The 22,121-nt window shown below is 45.7% G+C and overlaps 1 protein-coding gene across 1 annotated transcript in view; it reads left to right on the forward strand.

The window, feature by feature from the left end:
- Csmd2 (CUB and Sushi multiple domains 2) overlaps window positions 1-22,121 on the forward strand; it is a 563,664-nt gene that overhangs the window by 353,559 nt on the left and 187,984 nt on the right. The window contains exon 14 of the mRNA XM_052177421.1: window positions 20,697-21,023. Coding sequence (XP_052033381.1) covers window positions 20,697-21,023 — 327 coding nt within the window. The remainder of the gene's footprint in view (window positions 1-20,696; window positions 21,024-22,121) is intronic.

The raw sequence follows: 22,121 nt of genomic DNA on the forward strand, positions 1-22,121 counted from the left end.
TGGTGATGGGAATCTCGGTGCATATGGCTTCCTCCTCAAGTTACTTTCTAAGGACAAATTTCCAGAAGGCAGGTCATCAGGCCAGTAGATGAACTTTTTTTTTATAACTCTCTATAAATATATACTGCTGTGTGTACCCCCTCCAAGTATTATAACCATTCATAATGTCAGTAGCAAAATCTATTAACCTAAACTTTCTGGGTGTGTGGTCTTCCTGTTGAGAAGTGTGCCCCCCTCCTCATCTGCCTTCACCATTACAGAGAGAACAACCTAATGGCTCTCTTCCCATAAGTGACGTATGAAATAGCTTGTCCCCTTTAACAGCTTCATTAGACCTCAATATTTATGTGACCTTTTTAAATATGAGAATTTAATAAGCATATATTGAATATACCCTTAGAGCATACATGAGTTGATTACTGAGAACTTCCCAGGACTCTGGTAAAAGCTGTGAACCCAAGACTGAGGCTCAGAGGCTTTGACCCCAGAAACTCTCTCCACAGAAGACAGACCCCATTATATGAAGTTGTCCCTGTGGGTCAAAAGTTTTCCAACAAGAGGTCTTGGTGTGGCAAGCACACTTAGGTTTGTGTCTCTGTGAGTCTCATTTACTGTTCTGGGTGCACCTTACACCACCACAGATGCTGCCCATTCCGCAGTGGCCAACTGACTGGAAATCACCACTTAAACTTGACCTCAGAATGTAGGTCAGAATTGGGGTGAGGCCATGATGGAAAGGGAGACATCTGTGTGGTAGTAGTGAGTTCTCAGAGGACCCATAGAACATGTGTAGGCCTGGGCACAAGGGTATGTCCTAGGGGCACGTGCATGGGAATGTGAGAGAGTGTGTGTGTGTGTGTGTGTGTGTGTGTGTGTGTGTGTGAATTCATGCACACATAAGCACACATCTGTCCACCTATGCTCACACATACACATGTAAGTAAGCATCTGTACATATAAGACTATACATATAAGCATGCATACATAAGCACATATCTGTACATATACATGCACACACATGCATATCAATGCACACATAATCACTCACCTGCTCACACATGCACACAAGTTCTTGTGAGTTGAACTTGGGTACTTGGTTCTGCAGTGTTTTCTAGAATGGTTGTAGATACATGTGAGGGAAGGACAGTGGTACCCAATGGCAATAAAGTCTGGAAAGAGCCTTGGACTCCCTTTTGGAGCAGCAGGTCTGAAAGGGACATCAGGGATGCTGGAATTTCCATCTTGGTCACTAGGAAGGTGCTCATTTTTTGTGTGGACAGAAGCCGCATGTGGCCTTCACACACACACACACACACACACACATTCGCTTTACCAGTCTTACATTCATTATTTTTGTATTTTGCTGTTTTGTGTTGTAGAGTTGTTTTACATCTTCATGTAGACAAATTCTTCAATATTTGCGGTTTCTTTCCAAAGCTGACAAAGTTGTCATTCTGTCATGAATCTGAGAGACAGTTTGTTCTATTTTTAGCTATTTGTCGGTGATTTGATTTCTAAGCTGTAATTTGTTAATCCATCTGGAGTTTATCTGGATGAATGTATAATATTGTCCAAACTATTAGGCAGTCTTCCAACATAAGTTTTAAGTAATTCTCCTCCCTCGTGATCTGAGGAAAATAGATTGTTTTATCATGCTCCGAATCCTCAGATGTAGTTAAGTCTCCCTCCCTGAGTTGCCCTTTGTTCTCCTGCTCTGTGTCTGTCTCGGCCCTGGTACTGAATAATTTTAATTGTTGTTTTATAATATGTTTTAATATCTAGCACAGCTAAAAATGACTCCTTCCTCCCTTAATTATTTTCTCTTTCAGAATAGTCATTGTTATTCCCAACTGTTTGTTGTTCAAGATTAATTTTAGAATCATTTTGTCAGGGTAAAAATAAAAGCCTATTGGGGTTTTGTGTGTGCGCTCCTGTTAAACTATAAATTAACTCAAGAAAACAGACGCTCTCCTAATACACCAGCTTCGCACCTAGACACTGGCGTGTCTCTTTTGCTTCCTCTACTTGCGTTGGACTAAATATAGCGGTGCTGTCGTGCGCTACATAGAGGCCATAGCTCCTTAGCTGTTCTTTTACTGGCAGGTGATTTTTGCATGACCCTGCCCACCTCTGTACCATGCGCCGTGCCCAGATGAAGTTTACCCTCCTTTGTTCCCAACTAACTATAGCTGGCACCTGGTATTCCCCATAAAGACGTGATCCCAAATGTTCCAATTTCAACCATTCTCTCCTTTGACCCAGAAAATAGCGCAATTACTACAGCCCTTGGAAATCACCTTTTTCAAAGGCTCAGAGCCGGGGCTGGGATGGGCCAAGATCTGAAACCGTCAGTCTCTGCGTGGAGAACACTCCTGAGAGCCTTTATGTTGGGGCAGGAGCTGCCCATGAGCTATGTAAGCATGCTTGAGGAAATGTCTTGGCTCCTCCAGGCTTCTGTCAAGGTCCCACCTACCTCAGAGCACCCGAAGAGATAAACCAGGAACAGGGGGAGTTCCAGGGTACCCCTCCCTCTGTCCTCTAGTCTTCAAACACTTGGTTACTGAGAACCTGTGCTCTGGCCTTGCTGGCGATGTGCAGAGTAGGAAAAGGGCTTTTATACAGGTGGTCCACTGGAGAGCCTGTGGCAAGGACAGGAGGTGGGATTTATTTGTCACAGAACTGAGGTCGTGACATGTCATAGCGCCTTGGGGTCAACCTGGGTAAGGCAAGATGGAGAGGGGAAAGTTCGGGGCTAAGAGAACTGACTCTGGGTAAGGAGTTGGCTCACACATCAGCATTGTAGCATGTCCAAGGAAGGGGTCACCACCTTCAGAGCAGGCTAGGGTGGGTCCCATGCCATGGGGAAAGGAGACTTCTGGGTAATAGAGTCTACCCCTGAAATGTGTATCCATCTACCAGGCAGGGGCCACAGTAACAGGAAAGTTCATGACTGAGGGCAGAAGCTAGAGAAGAAATCATAAACCAGTTCAGCAGGCGCAGCCCTGGCTGGGACATAAGCATTAAGAAAGGGTCATCAAGAGAGGGACAGTGGGGAGGGCCTATGGGTAAGCTCTGCTCCCTGCCCTCCCCCAAACACACCAGATGCCGACTCTGGGACCTTCCCACACCTTCAGTGACTGGCTTGTGGGAATGGAATATTCTCATCAATGTGTTGTCTGGCCTAGCTAAACTTGGCTTAGAATCTGGCTATAAAAAACACATCTGTGGAAGATAGGCATGAAATGTTGGAGCTGGCCAGAGGCAAAGCAGGCAAAGGCTCATGGTGAATGCTCCGTGCGTGCGCTTTATCACAGTGTCCCAGGAGGAAGCATCGGGCCAGTGTGGATGCTCCGTATACTTACTGCATTCTTGGTTCTTCGTGGGCTAAGGTGGTGTCTTAGGTGGCTCTGCTCGGTCCAAAACAGACCCAGCTCATCATTAACATCACTGGTGGACATACTAGCACACAAAATTCCTGGCCTCGTTCTCAGAAGTTTCCAGTTCACTGGGCCCAGGAACCATAAGTTCTAGAATGTTCCTAAGTGATCCAAACATTAAGGCAGATTTCTGAACCACTAACATGGAGCACCTACTATGTGTCAGTGGCTGAGGGATTTCTGAGATGTTTGGTCCCACTGTGAGATGGCAGCACATGATCTGTGGCATCGTGTGTCATGACGTGATCTGTTATGGTCAGACACTGGGGATGGCCAGGCTTCAGCTGCCATGGTGGTCATGATTTCCTGGAGCCTATGGAATGTTAGCTTCCATATTGGTATCCTAGCCAGGACAGGATGGATGCATGGCCCCATGCTTGCACCTCACACCTTGTAGTGATTTTCGGCTTTCCTTTTGTTTAAGCAGAATGGTTATGGGAAGGTCTCTATGCACTGAGGGTTGTGCTTTGGGTGGGGCAGTAGAGAGTATGGTTCTCCCATGATCCTCCAGGAGCTCCTGGTTGACAGAATGGTCTCCAGTTATTAAAATGATATATGTCATCACAAACTACCACAAGGAACTGTTCCAGTTAGAAGCTTCCCCCAAAGTCTTCTTGGAAGATTATGGCACAGTGAATACTTTCAGTCCATTTCAAACCAGAACTAAGATGAGAACATGACTGAACCTAAATCCTGGTCTAGACTTTTTGGAAGGATCGCCTGAATGTAACAGGGACTGGGAACCCGACTAAGCTGTGCGTGTCTAGCCACGCACTATCCCTGCACTGGTGAGGAATGGGAGACCACTGTCACCCTCACTTCCACCTCCAGCTGTGAGAAGCCAGCAAACTGCCTTCTCTCAGTAAAACACCCAAAGCTGGGTGTGCTTTCCCCTTGAGCTCTCCCACATCTGACTCAAAGAGCTGTGGAAACAGACGTTGGGCTTCACGGACCAGCATCTGGGCTCCTTGGGACTGGAGACTAGAGCTTGAAGCTCTGCCAGTCAGCCCCATGTCCCCCGCCTGTCATCAGCCTGGGACATCAGTGCAGCGTTCTTGACTGTGGGTTTCCTCAGGTTCTATGGAGCTCAGGAGGACGTCACTCATCTTTGTAGGAGCCTTGGGTTTACAGTTGACCCTCCAGTTCTTACATACAATGGTCATCTTGCGGGGCAGTCAAGGGAAGGGGTTTTCATAATAGGGCCCTCACCTTCTCTGTGAATTCCAGTAGAGCTCCAGCAAGGTCTTAAGGGTTATGTGTGCCTCTGCGTGGCAGCCTGATCTCCCCAGGGTAAATACAATTTCATATGATCATGCTAATTGGCAATTCATTTTCCTCTGTCTTCAGAAGATGGTGGCTTGAGACATACCTGAATGTGGCTGGCTCTAGTCCCCACGAAGGTGCCCCTCTCAAACTGCCTTAGGAAGCATGTCAGACTCAGAGAGCTCAGCCTGGGGATGCTGCCACTCCCTCTGTTAGAGATGCAGCCCCTCCCTTTCTAGAAGTTGTCTTGAGTTCAGGAGATAACATTGATGGTTTTCTCCTCAGCTGATCCTGGGCCTAACTTTCCAGGATAATAGAAACTAAAGCTAACTTTAGAAGGACCCCAAAGGCCAACTGTCACTGGCCTGTGTGACAAAGACAGAAACCTCTGAGAGTTACTTGGAGTTCTTGAAGGCTGGGAACAGGCAGCTATGAGCTTCATGGGGATGAGATAATATACCTGTGAGTAGCCATTGATGGGGACATGGAAAAAAAATGAGTCATTTGAGCCACCACATCTTATCCCATGTATCTCAGTTCCTCAGAATCTCACTAGAGACTGTAGACTCGGAATATGCATCCCTCCCAATCAGGTCATTTAGTCTATCAGCCCCATGTAACTGACAGAGCATCCTTCTGCCCACAGAAAGGGGCCTCCCACCTTATAGTTGCTGAACAAGGAATGCACCATTCCTGTAAGTGGGTTCAGCTGGGATCTTCTGGCTCTAGATTGGCCTGTCCATCCATGGAGAAGAGTGGGAAACCCTGGGTGTTGGGGTCTGGCTTGGTGGAGGCTGTGTTACAGGGAGGGTGGGAGGCATGTGTGTCTCCTGTCACCTCACTTGGACAATCTTGATTGAGACCATCAGAAATGCTCAGTGGAATAGTGAGGGAAGTCCCTGCCAGGGGCCACAGACCTGGGCCTCACTCCTTGTTTCAAAAGTCAGCAGAAACTGAATTTACCCTCCCAAGTATCCATCAGGCACAGACCTCTGCCACCCCAAACCTCATGGAACCAAGTCTTTATGAGGAAGCAACAGATTGAGTTTTTTTATACATGTGAGACAAGAGTCGCTTGTTATAAAATGAGCACCTCTCCTCCCCATCCACCAATGGACAAGCCTCACACTCAAACCCACATCTATCCCACCTTAAGATAGTGACTGGAATTAGATCCAAGCAATTCCCCAAATTCATGGTCTACTTTCAAGCTAAGAACTGAGCCCCCAGAGTTCAGACTTGGCTACTTAGCCAGGTGTGCTGACCAAGGGACCTTCTCCATGCTTTGTCTCATGGGCTGCCAGAATTTGTCATATTAGCTGGTGACACGAAGTCTCAGCTAGCATCTGGAAAGCCTGTGTATAGTGCAGTTCAGAGTCTGCTCATGCTGAGTTGGGGGACGTCGGGGCTGGGGCTGGGTGGGTGGGCTGGATTGTCAAGATGTCACAGGAAGCTACCCTGACTTCAGGTTAGCCCCCAGGTGACTGGTCATACCTTAGAGGTGGGGCTGGTGGCAGATTTTTGATACCAAGAACCTAGCCAGTCTCAAAGGAAGTCATAGAACAAGCAGCCATTGTTAAGGGGAGGGGTAGAACATAATCACCAGAGCCAACTGGAAAGTGTAAGTGTAGGACTGAGAGTGAGTAGCAAGTGAGGAATATGGCCCAGAATGCTACTGCCATGGGATAACAGATGGTTGGTGCCCGGGGTAAAGGGACCAGGAGTGCAGTGACTGTGTGTCCCTATTTGCTTAGGACAAACTCCAGCACCTTTTGTTCTAGGTACCACCTCATTTTTTTCAAGTTTCCTGGTCTAAGCAATGCATAGCCATCCTAATCATGGCTCAACAGACTCCATGCCAGGCAAGCAGTTTGTATGTCAAGGGATATCCTGAGGAAGAAGGTCTAGAAACCCATCTGTAAGGACCCCTCCCCCTCCCCTCTCCCTTACCCCATGCCCTTCTTTCCCTCAGAACACTTTTCTTGATCAGCTTCTTTGCTAGAATGGCTCATTGTGCACCCTCACATGCTGGCTCCTTCCAATCATCTCAAGGCCTTCTCTAAGCACCTTCTCCACAAGGCCAAGCCATCTCTACTCACCTTCTTCAGAACATTAGTCAGCTTTCCCTGTGGCATCCAGTGGCCCCACATTGCATATCATCTCTCTCAAGTCCACCAGGGCTCTTTGTCAGTTGTGGTTCTGTTAGGCCCTGTGTGGCATCTCATTCTGGGACCCACACCAAGGGACCAGCCTATAAGCAGAGTATGTTGCTCTTCCAGCAGAGGCATAGACTCCAAGGGACAGAGTTCCCCCAACCCCACCCCATCCACGAGGCATTTAAAAAATGGCTGGGTCATGTCCACTTATAACTCCATGTTCTAAAATTTATCAGAAGCACATGCCGAGTTCAGTTAGAGTATAAAAGGGGTATTGCCCACCAGAGTGTCGAGTAGGTTCCTGGAGCAGGGGGAGGAAATAGCACATTCACTACAATGAACAATGATTTTTGCATCAAATGAAAGGCAGAGCCATATATGTCTTGGTCACCTCTCTTTCCAATTATAATCAGATGGATGGAGAGCCTTAGCTCCCTGTTTTTCTTATAGTGACTGTTAGTGATGCTGTGCTATGGGTGTTCCGATACAGGCGGAACCAGCATTGTAGGAATGGGAGTGGACTTTGCTTGAAAGATGCTTGGCCCTCTGCGGTCTATGAGCAGCAAGATTTTGCTCTTTAGCTCTCGGTCTGCTGGAGTTGTAGCTCTTTGGGTGCCATGGCCTGGGGTCAGTAAGCCTGATCTACAGACTCCATGATGGCAGTTAGGAAAGAGAAGTGTGGAATGAGCAGGACCTACATCGCTCTGGAAATTGTGCTTAACCATTTTAAGGGGGAACAAGAGACAGAACTATTCTAGAAAACCAAAATTGCCCAGAGAAAAAAGCAGGCAGACCGTGAGCACTGCACATTTGTAAAGCTGCCAGTTCTCTGGTCTGTCTGGACCGTGGGGCCCACTCAGGCAGGAGGATAAAGATCAAAGGGGCTGGCAAGGGCTTTTCATCATAGTGAGTCTGATGTCCTTTAAAGAGTCTAGACTTCTCTCTCCATGCAGCAGGGAGGGGTTTTAGAGCAATCCAAACAAATATGGAGCAGACAGAACTGACCGTCAAGATGGCGCCAACATGGAGGATGGACTGAGGAGGAGCGAGATCTCAAGTGTGAGATCAGAGAAGTGCAGCATGGGGAGGGGGCTCAACCTCTGGGGTGTGATGAAGATGTGTCAGCTCCAGGAGATGCTGAAGAGAAGCAAGAAGAAGTTAGTCACCGATGCGCTATGGCGGTGGTTCTCAACACACCTAGTGCTACTACCCTTTAATACAGTTCCTTAATGCTGTGGTGACCCCCACCATAAAACTACTTTTCTTGTTACTCCATAAATGTAATTTTGCTACTGTTATGAATCATAATGTAAATATGCAAAAGGCAGGATATCTGATATGTGACCCCTGTGAAAGAGTCATTTGACCCCAGAGGGGTCACAGCCTTCAGATTGAGAACCACTGAACTATAAGGCAATGGTATATTTTGCTTAAACCTCTGGAGTTGTCATTTGCAGGGGAAAGGCCTGTAGGAGGCTTTGGAAAATGACAAAGGATTTGATTCAGGATGCACATTTGAAATGCCAGTGGAAATGCTCGATAACGTGTGCCGTGCAGTTTAAGATGACATCTGCAGTGTGGGTCTGAGCATTTCTTGATTCCAGAGACCATTTAGGTCTTTGCATGCAGAAGAACCAGGATTCTGCTTTGGGACACCACTCAGTTCCTGAGTTCCAAGTCCTTCCCATGACCTTCAGAAGTTGTCGTCCTCTGCAGCTCACCACGTGTCCCCTCTCCATTAACTACCATGCTCTCTCTGCTGCTCCTGAGTCCCCTGTCCCTCACAGACATCATTCATTCCCCTCTGCCCTTAGGGCCTTTGCACCTTCAGTTCTTCCTGACTGGAGTAACCACCCTGGGGATAGCTAGCTCCTTAGCACCAGACTACAGTTCAAAGGTCACCATCTCAAGCAGGCCATTTCAGACCCTCTTACTGAAAGCTGCCCACCCCCTTCTGCTCACTCCTCCCCCTTTGCCTAGTCCTGTGTTCTTTATCCTGTTAGGAGGTAGATGTCACGGAGAACAGCAACGTGTTTATGCATCTTTTTAAGGTGTTAAGTGAGTCCGTAGGACGATGAATAGCATTCAGCGGGTACCACGGCTCCATTGAAACTCAACACAAGAGAGGCGTGCAGATGCTACCTCACAGACAGATGTAGAGATTTTGGGAGAAGCCTGCCCAGAGGGACAGCTGAGGAGGCATGGGTGCAGCAGACTCAGGGGTGGAGAAAGCTAACTCTGGACATTGCAAGGTTCAAGAGTCAGGTAGATGAGTCCCAGTGAGAGGGACCATGTGGTCAGAGGGAGGGGTCAGACCTAGGGTATGTAGACTGGATATCTGATGAGCAGTTGAGTATTTCAGAAGCAAGGGGAGAAACAGCCCCACGAGTCAGGACCCCAAAGTCCAAATCCTGCCTGGCCAAGCACTAAAGATTGGGCCAAGAACAAGAAGATGGACGATCTTGAGCACAGTTTGTGACTTTAGGGTAAGATTATGTCAGGTGTGACTTGATGGGATACACCATACATGGCCAGTACTGTCCTTCCCTCTAGGTGGCTTCCTCTTGCAGTGTGCATCCCCGAGATTCTCAGAGGGAACCTAGGCTGAAGTTGGACTTCCCTATAATAAGAATGGACCTACCAGGTGACTGATATCGCCTGAGAATCTCACACAGCTTCTTTGAAAGTAACAAAGTTGGGTGATAACTTTAAGAAAGCACCGACACCAGAGATGATATGGAGAAGACTGGAGGGAGAAACTAGCATACACTAGCTGGCTCAGTTGGTAGAGTGCTTGCCTAGCATAGGTGAGGTCCTGAGTTCGATCCCCAGCCCCACATAAACCAGGCATGGCTGTGGTAATCTTGGCACTAAGGAGCAGGTCAAGATCACCCTTAGCCACACAGTGAGTTCAAGGCCTAGAATGCATAAGACTTTCTCTTTAAAACATGAAATAGAATTTTTTATCTATCTCTATCTCTATATCTTGCAATATATCTTGCAATATATTATATATTTATATATAAAAATATATCCTGCAATATATATTATATATATTTATATGTATAGTATATGTTTGTATATATCTAAATATATCATATATATTTATATATGTATGTGTGTATACACACATACATATATACATATACACATACACGTACACATACATATACATATGGCAAAAGAAATAGAAGAGAACATTTGTGAAACTTCTGCTTGCTGCTCAGTCATGCTAATAATCAACACTGATGCCTCGGTTTGCTGATCCAGAGACACACAATGAAGCAAGAAGGCTCTGATTGGGCCACTTGCACTCTGGTGGGGATTGTGACAGAAAATCACCCAAGGAAGCAAACTGGCATTGCTGTAAGTTCACGGTTACCAATCTCAGTCAGGCCTGCAACCGTGCACAGCAATCCATCTGTGTTCTCCAGTCTGCTCTCCACTAGGCTATGGAAGCTGCTGCAAGCAGTCTCTGCTCCCCTAAACCCACCCCAGCCCCCACATCACCCTTCAGAATGACCCTGCCCTCTGCTTCCCAGACAATGTACTCAACTTTTGACCCTAAGGGCAGCAAGGCCCATAATATCCTCACTTCCCCCGTCCTTCCCTTCTTTTGTAAGAGGTGACCCAGCATTTCTCTCACCAAAACACCAGGATAGATTGATTATACATCAAGATTGATATAGATTGATTATACATCAAGAAAAAGACCTCGGGGCTGGAGAGATGGCTCAGCAGTTCAGACTGCATCTGCTCTTGTGAGGGACCCGAGTTCAGTTACCAGCGTCCACATCAGGTGGCCTGTGACCACCTCTAACTCCAGATCCAAGGGATCTATCCTCATCTCTGAACTCTGGGGACACCTGCATGCATGCACATACACACACATATGTAATTAAAATTTAAATAAAACTTTAACAGAGCCACATTTAGACTTATGATTTCAAGACCTTCAAATACCTTTAGTGCCACACACACACACACACACACACACACACACAATCTCTAGGGCCTAGGAACATAGCTCAGAAGGACAAGTGCCTAACGTGTGACATTCTGGGTTCACTCCTCAGCACATCATACAATGTGTGATAGTGCAGATTTGTAACTCAAGGACCTGGGGGAGTGGGAGGAGGAAAGTCAGAAAGTCAGAACGTCAAGGCAATCCCCTGGGAAATACTTAATTTGAAGCCAGCTGGTCTACACAAGACTGTCTCAAAGAACTGAAATATTCCTCCCCCTGGGAGCCTTCTTTCCGTATGTGTGACTCCTCTGTTTCTCTTCCTGCTCCTAGCTGCACATCTCAGCCCTGCCAGACTGTCTTTTCATAATCCCATGCTATGTTCTTGTATGTTGGTGCAATAATTGGAACTTAGCATTTTTCTTTACCTCTTCATTGACCGACTATTCTTTTCTGGGTTGTGTTTTAATTTCCTAGGCCAGTATTTCCATTTTTAATCTCTTTTTGTTGACTTACAGTTGAGCACTGACTGTTCTGTTGACTTGCAATTCTTTGTATGTGAGGTAGAGCAAGTGTTTGGTTGTGATGACACACATAGATGTTGTAGAAATTATTTAATACTGACCTGGGGTTTCTACCCCACCTTAGACCATTTAGTTCCCAGATTTAAACACACACACACACACACAACCTTTATATTTTCAGTAAGCCTCAAACAGCACTAAAGTTGGGCAGCTGCCTATCTTCTGTGCTGTTAGAATCTACTTTCCTAGCGATAACCCCAAGTTATTACTTTCTATTTACTATGTTTCATCTGGACTGCTCTTAAGCTCCAAATGGCCAGGCCCCCAGGGCCATGTTCTCTTGACTCATGGTATCTTCTAACTCATGGTGTCGTCTTCTTCCTCCTCCTCCACCTTCTTCTCTCCTCATGCTCTCTCTCCAGCCCAAAAGCCCAGAGAACCTATACCCACCTATGTCTCTTCTGTCCAGCTATTGGCTACTGACATCTTTATTTACCAATCAGAAATAACTCAGGGCCAAGGTGTACATGCAGACTCTCCAATCTCTGGGACAACCAGTCTTGTGCCTCCATCCCTACACTGAACATTATAGTAGATAACAAAAGACCGAAACCTGAACACAAGGGGTTTTTCTCCATTGGTTCCCCACCATTTCACTTTTGTTTATGGTCATTTTTGAAATACAAATGTTTTCCATTTCTTCAATATGAAGTAATAATGGTGTCTTATGATTGTGGCTTTAGAATAAGGCTCAGAAATTACTCTTCCATCTCAGAACTTACACAGATCTTCCTTATCTTAGATGCCTCTAAATGGAGACAGCCAGTCCCCCTCTGCCTTCAATTTTTTCGGGACTCTGGATAACACAATTATCTTCCTCAACACCTGCATCTGCAAGCAGGGTCTACTTATATATTCTTCTAGTATTTCTGCAATACATACAGTGAGATGCGGACCTATTTTTTTTAACAGCTGGTTAGCCTTTTATCTTAGTATCTTGTCCACTTGAAACCCCCTCCTCCCCCATAGGTTGCATGCTATTGTGGACTTCATCCAGTTACATTGATCTTTCCTTTGTAATCAGCTTATACAGTTTTGTGTGTGTGTGTGTGTGTGTGTGTGTGTGTGTGTGTGTGTGTGTGTGGTTTAAAACAAGTGTTAATACAGTAATTTCAGTGTTTGCCTTGGGAAGCCTTCCCATCACTGGGAGGAATTAGATGTCCTGACTGAAAAGTAGGCTGACAGAGTCCATCATCCCAGCCCCGTCACAGAAGGCTGTGTGACTATGAGCAGGCTCTGTGAGCTCTTAGCCTTGATTTATGTGTCTGTAAAATGGGGTTATTCCTAATGTGTCTCCCCTCAACGATTGCTGCTAAAGAAGCTCATAATTAGGTAACAGGCACTCTTTGCAATGTCAACCAGCACCTCAGCTACCACCAGTGCTCATCTTAAGAGAGTTTGGCTGCTTTGATCTGTTTATTCTAACGGGGACACATTTTTATAAGTTCTGGAAAAAATAATTGGTGTGGGTCTTACCTGGAATTGGGTTCAGTTTATCAGTTTATACTATGATGTAGAATAATTGAAGCCTTACTCTCTCTGAACTGGAGTATTGTTCTCTCTCTCTCTCTCTCTCTCTCTCTCTCTCTCTCTCTCTCTCTCTCTCTCTCCCCATCCCCCCACGGTGTGTGTGTGTGTGTGTGTGTGAAGATTGCATTTTACTCTATAGACCAGACCGGGGTTGCTTTGTTCCTGGGTTGGGTTTGATCTGCTGGTCCTTTGCATCCGGCCTGTGTGAGGAGGAGGGTATGAATATGCACATCATTCCTTCATTGTTATGGAAATCTCTTCTGGGGTGAATTTAAAGCACTTGGCTATCACTAAAGTGTCTGACACTTTAAAGGGAAGCACTGGCCTTGGAATTGTCCCACCCTCCAACCAGTTTCTCAACTCCTCTGGATTTTTCCTTCATATTCTTTTTGGTAATTCAATTTTGCCTGGAAGGTCCTCCATCACGTCACAATTGTGTGTTTATTAATATGTCACATACTGTCTTTTATGATTAGATTAATTTTATTAGCGTCTCCACTTTCATTTTCTACATATAAATACATGCATGCTCGCCCATTCATGTGTGTGTGTGTGTGTGTGTGTGTGTGTGTGTGTGTGTGCCTGTGTGTGTCTGTGTGTGTGTGTCTGTGTCTGTGTGTGTATGTGTATGTGTGTATGCATGTGTGTGTCTGTGTGTGTGCATATGTACATGTGTGTGCATGTATGTGTGTGTCTGTGTGTGTGCATATGTACATGTGTGTGCATGTATGTGTGTATGTCTGTGTGTGTGTCTGTGGGAGGGCATGTGTTTGTGTCTGCGTGTGTGTGTGTGTGTGTGTGTGTGTGTGTGTGTCTGTAAGTGTGTCTGTGTGTCTGTGTGTGTTTATGGATCCATATGAACATGCAGAATATACTCTCTATTTTTTTGAGTAGATCAACCCTTCTCTTTATAATCCCGTCTACTTGGTCTTTTTGTAACTCTTTCAGTGTAAACACTCACTTTGGTTTTTATTTCTTTATTATCCAACTATGGGTAGACTAAGAAACCGTGCCCTCCCTTCTGTTTCGGGCTGGCCTCTTCAATCCAGAGGCACTGGCGTTGACCGCTCAATTCTTCTTTCCCCTTCGGACTCAGAAACTTATTGGAAGGTTTCAAGAAATTAGGCATTTTCCTCGATTCTCTCATGGTTGATTTCATGACTTTATCAGAGAACAGAGGTAAATGTCAGGAGTCTGTTCTTCCCAGCACTACACCAGACTGTGCACTGGCCTCTGAGCTGCTTCCATATAACTTGAGTTTGAATTTGGACTGAGTGACAGAGCACCGGCTGAATGTCACCCACTGTCCTTAACAGCCAAAAAGGATGCACCAAGTCCTTAGCCCTGTGACATTTGCATGCTTGCAAACAGAACAACAGGTTTTATTCTGCAGCTGAATTTGTTTAGATAGCCTTGCAATCTAATACAAGGTCCGTGTTTTTAATAATCTGTGAGCGACAAGAAAGGTCGTATTTCAGGGACACAAGCTTGTGTGAGGCACTGGCAGGCTGAGGCAAGAGGATTGCCAGGTGTTTCAGATAAACCTGGGCTACACAGCAAGTACTAGACCAAGTAGGGCTACAGAACAAGGCTCTGTGGGTGTGTGTGCACACGCGTGTCAGAAAACAAATGAAGCCTGGCATGGTAGCACATGTCCCGGAGTACAGGACAGACAAGGTCATCCTTGGCTGCATAGGGAGTTCGAGATCAGCCTGGCATACATGAGATACTGTTTCAAACAAGTACAAAGGTTGTGTTCCAGGCTTAAAAGCCACACAGCCTATGCCTATCATTACACTTTTTAGATCCTCCTCATCTTTATTTATTCTTTGGTCCTCAGATTCAGATATTTTCTTGTGTCTGTATGGGTGCCTTGGGGCACACAAAATTGTAATTGATGTGTCTTCATTCTGGAATCTTCCCATCCATGCAGTAAATATCTTCTCTGGCCTTTAAGTCTTTGTCAGGATTAGTGAAGGCAGCCGTGGCTCTATCAGCCCGTCATTTTAATTGGCATTTTGAAAACTGATGCTCTACCATAAGGACACCAAAAGAAAAAACATGGTGAGTTTTCCAGCAAAACACTTATATTTCCCACTTAAGATCAATATTAGATTCCTATTACATATAGTAACTACACATGCAGTTATTAATGAATTGAGTTTTACACCCGGGTCACATTCGAGCCCTCTGATGTAAAGCTTTGCTCAAGGTCAACATTCTCAAAACTCAACCTGGTAACCAATTGTGCATCAGAGGCTCCCAGTCTCTTCCCTTTTCTAAGCTGAATGGTTGACGGAGGTGAGGAGATTCAATTACAGCCCCCTTTGGTGTGCTTCCTCCTTTGGGATTCAGAGAAACCAGCTCCTCCCCTTCACTGATGGAGCCATGATCATGTGACCTGTGTGCCATCCCAGAGCAGGAAAGAGTAGAGCCCTGTGGGGCAGAGAGCACATCCTTTGCCTGCCTTCCCTGGGACAGGCCTGGGTCATCTCCAGAGCTGGAAGACCAAGCTCTGAAAGGCCACATTCTTGCTCTCGACAGAGCCAGTTAGTCAACCCTGGCTCTTTCAAGTGCAAGAAGAAATGTCTTGAGAGCTTTCCAGAAAGCTCTTGACCTTAATGACCTTAAAGAAGAATCAAGAGTCAGGAGTAACATAACAGCCAAGAGTTGAATGTTAAATTTAAAGCTGTGTGTGTGTGTGTGTGTGTGTGTGTGGTGTATGTCCATGTGTGTGCACAATTGTATGTATATGTGGAAGTAGGGGTAGGGGTGTGTAGGAGTGTAGGAGACAAGGTGCATATGTGTGGGAGGTGTATGTGTGATATGTATGTACATGTGTGTGCATATATGTGTGTATATCTGTGTGTGTGAGGTGTATTGTGTTGCACGTGTGTGCCAGGTGTATGTGTGGTATATGTGTTGTATGCAGGTATATATGCATACACAGGCCAGAGGTCAACTTCAGGTGTCTTCCTCAATCAATCACTCTCCACCTTATTTTGGAGGCAGCACCTCTCACCGTACCTGAAGTTCCTTGACTAGACTAGGCCCGGCTGGATGAGGTGCTTCAGGGATCTGTCCATCCCCATCCTCCAGCCCCTGGAACTCCTTGACTCCTGGCTGCTGTTGAAGAGCGCCCTAAGGTCTGGGGCCCTTTCACTGACTGAATAGGAATATTTGGGGACCCAACAATGGTGAACTCGAGCCCTCTCCCAGGCTAAAGGCTGAGTGGCTGTTGGTTCCCTGTCAAGTGTTTGGGGTCACTTTGTCTTAGCTGTGTGTCTCATCCCCGTTTGAGGGCTTTCTTTTACCAGCAGGTAGGCATGTACACATTTGTTATTATAAACTACATCCTGTCTTCCTTTTAAAGGCACCCTGCTTTGCATGTCTTCTCCTTAAATATCCACACCCACAGGGTTTTCCTTTCATTTATACTGGTTTTTTTTTTTTCTTTCTAAATTGACTGCCTTGCTTTCTCCCCTTTCGGTAATTTTGAAGATAAGCTACTTCATATTCTATTACTAATTACACTTAACATCTTTAAATACATGCTCTAACCTATATTTCTCTAATTAACCACAGAAACTATAAAACAGACTTTCTTGCAAGATGAGGAAAATTAGCATATCTCCTCACTCCACCTTTCCCCATGATATCAGTAGAATCTGAAATATTTTACCCCAGGGTTCTGACTGGAATGATATTGCATGTGTTCTCTTCCAAGGAATGTTTGTTACACTCACGTCCCATTTTACAACTACCTTCATAGCAGTCATCCAGATTCATTACTGTATTTGGTCCTTGCTGATTTTTTATTTTTTTATGAACCACACCTTTCTGTTACTTGAATTCTTCATTTTGATTCATCTCTTTGTTACATAGAGAAAGAAAAAACAAAAACAAAAACCTCCAAGTGGCATTTTATGACACATGAATAGCTATTCCTTGGAACTGTTGTCTGAGAGCAGCTTCCTATAATCTTGGCTCTAACAGTCTGGCTGGATCACACCCTACATTACTTGAGTCCACACCTGTACTGTGTCTCAGAGAAGTGTCTGGAGGGTCACTCCACATCATTTTCCCTAGGATCCCGAGTAGACTCAAATGTCCATCTAGTTCTACAGGGTTTGGTCAACTCACTTGCCTGAAGTTTGGAACAGGATCTCCATGTTACCGTCTTTTCAGGGTGTATGATGCTCATGGATTCACTCAGTAAGCATTAATTGAGCAACTCTTATGTGGCAGAGGCTATGAGAGCCATTAGAAGTTCAAAAGCAGGCAGGATTTCTGCTCTCAGAGTATCTACTAGGGGGTAATGTGTTAAGGTAAAAAGGGCAAGTCTATAATGTGCTGACAAAGTGACAAGATGATTGGTCAGAGAAGCAAAGGTATCACATATAACTGCTCTCAGGGTCTCAAATGGAACCCCTAAAGGCCTAGGGATGTAGTTCAGTGGTTGAATTCTGTCTAGCATGTAATGGGTTCTGGGTTCACTTCCTCCGCATCATGGAGAAAACAAAGCAAATGGTTCCTTTGCACAGAAAGACAAATGATTCAAGTGTTGGTGTGGTGATACCGGTGCGCTGATGCTGGCATTGGTGTGGCAATGCTGGAGTGGTGATGCCCACATTGGGGTGCTGGGTTCGAGTGCTAGGAATTAAATTCTCACATCAGATCTGTTCACACACACACACACACACACACACGTTTCCTGTGTCCTGGCTCATCTATGGCTAGAAATCATGGTGTCTTTGTCTTCAGTCCATCTTAGACAATATCACAGGCTGTGTCCTGTGTGTCTTGAAGGGCCTTGCCTCTGGATATCATAGCATGATGCTCCATCTGGACTCCCCCAAATCACACACAGCATGGCTGTGTGTGTGGGCATTCCTGTTGAACCTGATTTAGTGTTGTCATCGTGCCTGGCTACACAGGTAGATCTCCTGCAGATGTGAGGAGCTTCCTCAAGGACTGTGCTTGCAGACTCAGACCCCATGGACATTCTTTGTTTCCTGCTGGGAGACAATGTGAAGGAGACGCTGAGCTGTCTTCCTGGAGGCAGGAATGCTTAGACTGAAATTTGGCACTGCCATTCACGAGCTAGTGTGACCTTGGGAAGCCACTTACCCTCTCTGTGTCTCTCTGTCTTCATTTTTAAATGAGGTCAATGGCTATATCCACCCTGTGGTGTTTCTGTGATAGTTAAACTGAGTCTGTAATGGAAATACTTAGAACAGTGTCTGTACTTAGTAAATGCTCAATAATATATAATAATCACTACCGCCAACTTTATCTTGCACTCCCTAAAAGTGTTTCTAAGTCCTTCTCTCCCTTTGGCTCGGTTCTTTCCATACTTAAGCAATAATGCAAGGATGAGCTAGCTGGGTACAGGCCTTTTTGTTGTTGTTGCTGCTGACTCAATAGGAGGGATTCCAGCAGAGGCTGGAAAAGAAAATACTTCCTTCAGCAAAGAACGCCAGTGGGGCAGGCGGAACTGGGGTCCATATTTCCTGTGTGTGTGTTTTCACTTAAGTTTAGAAAAAGATTATTTTCTTTTTTCTTTCTTTCTTTCTGTCTTTCTTTCTTTCCTTCTTTCTTCCTTCCTTCCTTCCTCTCTTTTTTTAATTTTGTTTGGTTTTTGAGATAAGGTTTCTCTGTATAGCCCTGGCTGTCCTAAAACTCACTCTGTAGACCAGGATGGCCCCAAACTCAGAGATCTGCCTTCCTCTGCCTCTCAAGTTATGGGACTAAAGGCTTGTGCCAGCAACCCAAATATATTCATTCATCCAAGCATCCATATTATTTGTGTGGCTATGTGGGAGTGTGCATATGTGGAAATGCATGTGCATGTTTGTTTCTGTGTAGTTGTGTACTACTGAGTGGGTGTGTATGGGTGGGTACATGTACTCCTGCACATGTACATATATGTACATATATGTGTAGAGGCCAGAGGCCTACCTTCAGTATCTTTCTTCCGGTGCCATCCTCCTTGCTATCTGAGGTAGGGTCTCTTCCCAGAATCTGGAGCTCACTGATTAGGCTAAGTTGGCTGGCAGGCAAATTCCAGAAGAAATCCTCTCTTTACCTCTGCAGTGCTGGGATTCCAATTGCATACCCACCACATCCTGCTTCTCACAGGGATGCTGGAGACTGAACTCGGGTCTTCATGAGATCGTGCTCACCATTAACACCATGCATGACTATCAGTGTTAAAGGGGAACTTCCACAGTGGCTTGTGTTCAGTTTCATCTCTTCGTAGTGCTGTTTGTTTACAATGAGCTTGTGCCACTATCACAGCCACAAACAGTAAAGGTAATTTCATTTGGAAAGAAGTCACCCAGAAACCTACAACCCAAATGCAGGTTTTATTTGGGGGCTCCTGTCCAATCTTTACTCATATATAAACAAGCATTTAATAGCTATCATCAAGAGTACACGTATAATTTTATGACCTATTATTTTACTTAAAATGATAGTTAGCACTCTCTCCACAGGGCCGTATTTATCACTGTAATGATGGCCTTCACACCGCACCACATTAAAGGCTGTAATTTTCTTCCCTTTATTGGACTGACATATAGGTGGTTGGCATTTTTTCATCTGGGATAGAATTGTGTCACCATCAACATCTTTGTCCCTGTGCCTCGTTTCCTTTTGAATTAATTCCTAGAGATTATGAGCCGGGAGTGTTCGAGTGGTCCACAACTCTTAATAAGAAATCATACACTCCCTTCCAAAAGTACTGCATCAACCTGAGTTGGCAACGTGCAATGGGTGCGTGTGTGAGCCTCAGCGGGGTTGAGTTCTTAGGGTCTTTCTTGGTGCCTCGTCTCATGCTGTGCCCTGCATTTTCACAGTGCTTATCTGAATCCTCTGAGTACACTCTTGGCTTGACTTGGGGAACAGTCCTAGAGTAACAGAAAGAGTTCTCGTCAATAACGAGATGTTCCCATAACCTATCACAGCTATTGCAATTCCTACGTCTCTCCATCTTGTCATTTCCCTTCTAAGCGTGGGCTTAGTGTGCTGTTTCGCTTTCCCATGCATTGTGTCGTTCTCCCTCAAGCTCCCTGCAGGGTCTGTCAGGAATTGGCAGGAGGAAGGCTCAAGGCTTCCAGAAGCGTGGACCCTCAGAGTACAGTGGGGAGAGATGACAGAAGTGGGCAGAGCATCTAGACCCTGTCACAGGTCCCCATTCCTACAAGACTTTGGCCTCTGACGGATTGTGCTCACTCGCAGAGTGTAGCTGTAATTGGAAGGGGTTAGAGTCCTTATGGGTCTGGCATGAATCATCTCCCATCAAAAATATTTGGGGGGAAGAGATGGATGGAAATCCTCTCTCTATTGGGAGAATATCACCCCTATATCATTAAACCATGTCCTTTTCTACTCTACAAAGCAAGCTGAGAAGGGTCGGGGCTGTGCCTCTTCAAGTTGGCTTGAATGGCGATTTCTTCCCCAGAACAAGGGTCCAAGGGCAGTGAAAGCTGCCTAGGGTGGTCATATTGAAAGGAAAGAGACGAAAAGAAAACCAACTCTGCTCTTGCCAAAGGGACACTTCAATGCTATGCCCAGCATGGAACCCAGCATGCCTCCCACCAATATGCAGTCCTGAGCCCAGCCAGTCCGACCCAACCCTGGTGTCGTTCATTCTTTCTGTTTCTCTGGAAGACTAAGAAAATGTTTCCAATGTCAACCCTCAGTGGCCCCTGAAAAATATGGCGGATACCTCCTGACTTCCATTGCTCTTCTGTTTCAGTTTCCTGCTTCTTCAACTTCACCAGTCCCTCTGGGATCGTCCTGTCTCCCAACTACCCTGAAGACTATGGCAACCATCTTCACTGCGTCTGGCTTATCCTGGCCCGGCCTGAGAGCCGCATCCACCTGGCCTTCAATGACATTGATGTAGAGCCTCAGTTTGATTTCCTGGTTATTAAAGATGGAGCCACTGCCGAGGCCCCTGTCCTTGGTACCTTCTCGGGAAATCAGCTCCCCTCCTCCATCACCAGCAGTGGCCATGTGGCCCGTCTAGAGTTCCAGACTGACCACTCCACAGGGAAGAGAGGCTTCAACATCACCTTTACCAGTAAGTGTTCCCCCTGTCACCAGCATCACCTTGACCAGTGAGTCCTCCCTCTTCCAGAGCTGACTATACATACTGCCTCTACTGAGAGGGTGTTTGAAGGTGCTCCCATGGAGGATCAGTAGGCCAGCTCCAAAACATGAGTTGCTGCTGGGTCATTCCTAGAGTTCCCAGCTCCCAGGATAAAGCATAGAGCTCTCTCACGGGCCAGCTACTCATGTCTGAGGAGGTCACAGCCTGTAAGCATGTATTTCCTAAGATGTCTCAAAGGGCATAAAGAAGCCCAGATTTTCCCACCTCCTCCTCCCAGTTAGAAGCAGAGAGGCTCTAAGGAAAAAAGTTCTTCAGATATAGCTGGTCCTTTTTCTCACCCTTTGTCCCCCTAGTTTCACCCACTATCACTAGATGGGAGAAAAGAGAGAGAGAGAGAGAGAGAGAGAGAGAGAGAGAGAGAGAGAGAGAGAGAGAGAGAGAGAGAGAGAGAGAGAGAGATCCCTGAGTCTACTTAGTCTTACTTCCTTTTGTTTCTTCTTTGGCCACAGCTATAAACAAACTACAACCAACCTCCCTAAAAATCAACAACCACCTATCCTGCCTATTGGGGCTTTAGCACTTATATACCTTCTGAAAAGTTCCCAGAATTCCATGCATCACGCAATCATAGAAACTATCTGCAGCTGGCAAAGCCACACTTCTAGAGCATGAGGCAGATCACAGTCAGCTGCTGAAGACAACCCAAAGAGGCCCCAAATCTCCACACCTGGGATTAAAATGAAAGACCATTCTTACAGTATTTTTTAAAGAATCCAAAATTCCAGAACTCTCAAAAATATCACTCCATTCAGGTTCTCTCATCAGCTCTCCATCCCTAAATCCCCAAACCCCCCAGTGCTGCCTCCTGTTGACCACCCTGTTCTACATTTTGCCTTGTCTGAGCCCATAATCATAAACAAGGCAAAGGCCTTGCTATGTTTCCATGGCTTTTCCTGCAGGACCATTGCAGCTGCCTGTAGGTCATTTCTCACAGTCCCACAGTCCTTCCCATGGCCAGTCTGGAAGTTGTCCCCTCAGTCTCTATCCTGAGCCCATCACCCAGAAGCA

The sequence above is a fragment of the Apodemus sylvaticus genome, chromosome 3 (assembly GCF_947179515.1).
Source record: "Apodemus sylvaticus chromosome 3, mApoSyl1.1, whole genome shotgun sequence".
NCBI lineage: Eukaryota > Metazoa > Chordata > Mammalia > Rodentia > Muridae > Apodemus > Apodemus sylvaticus.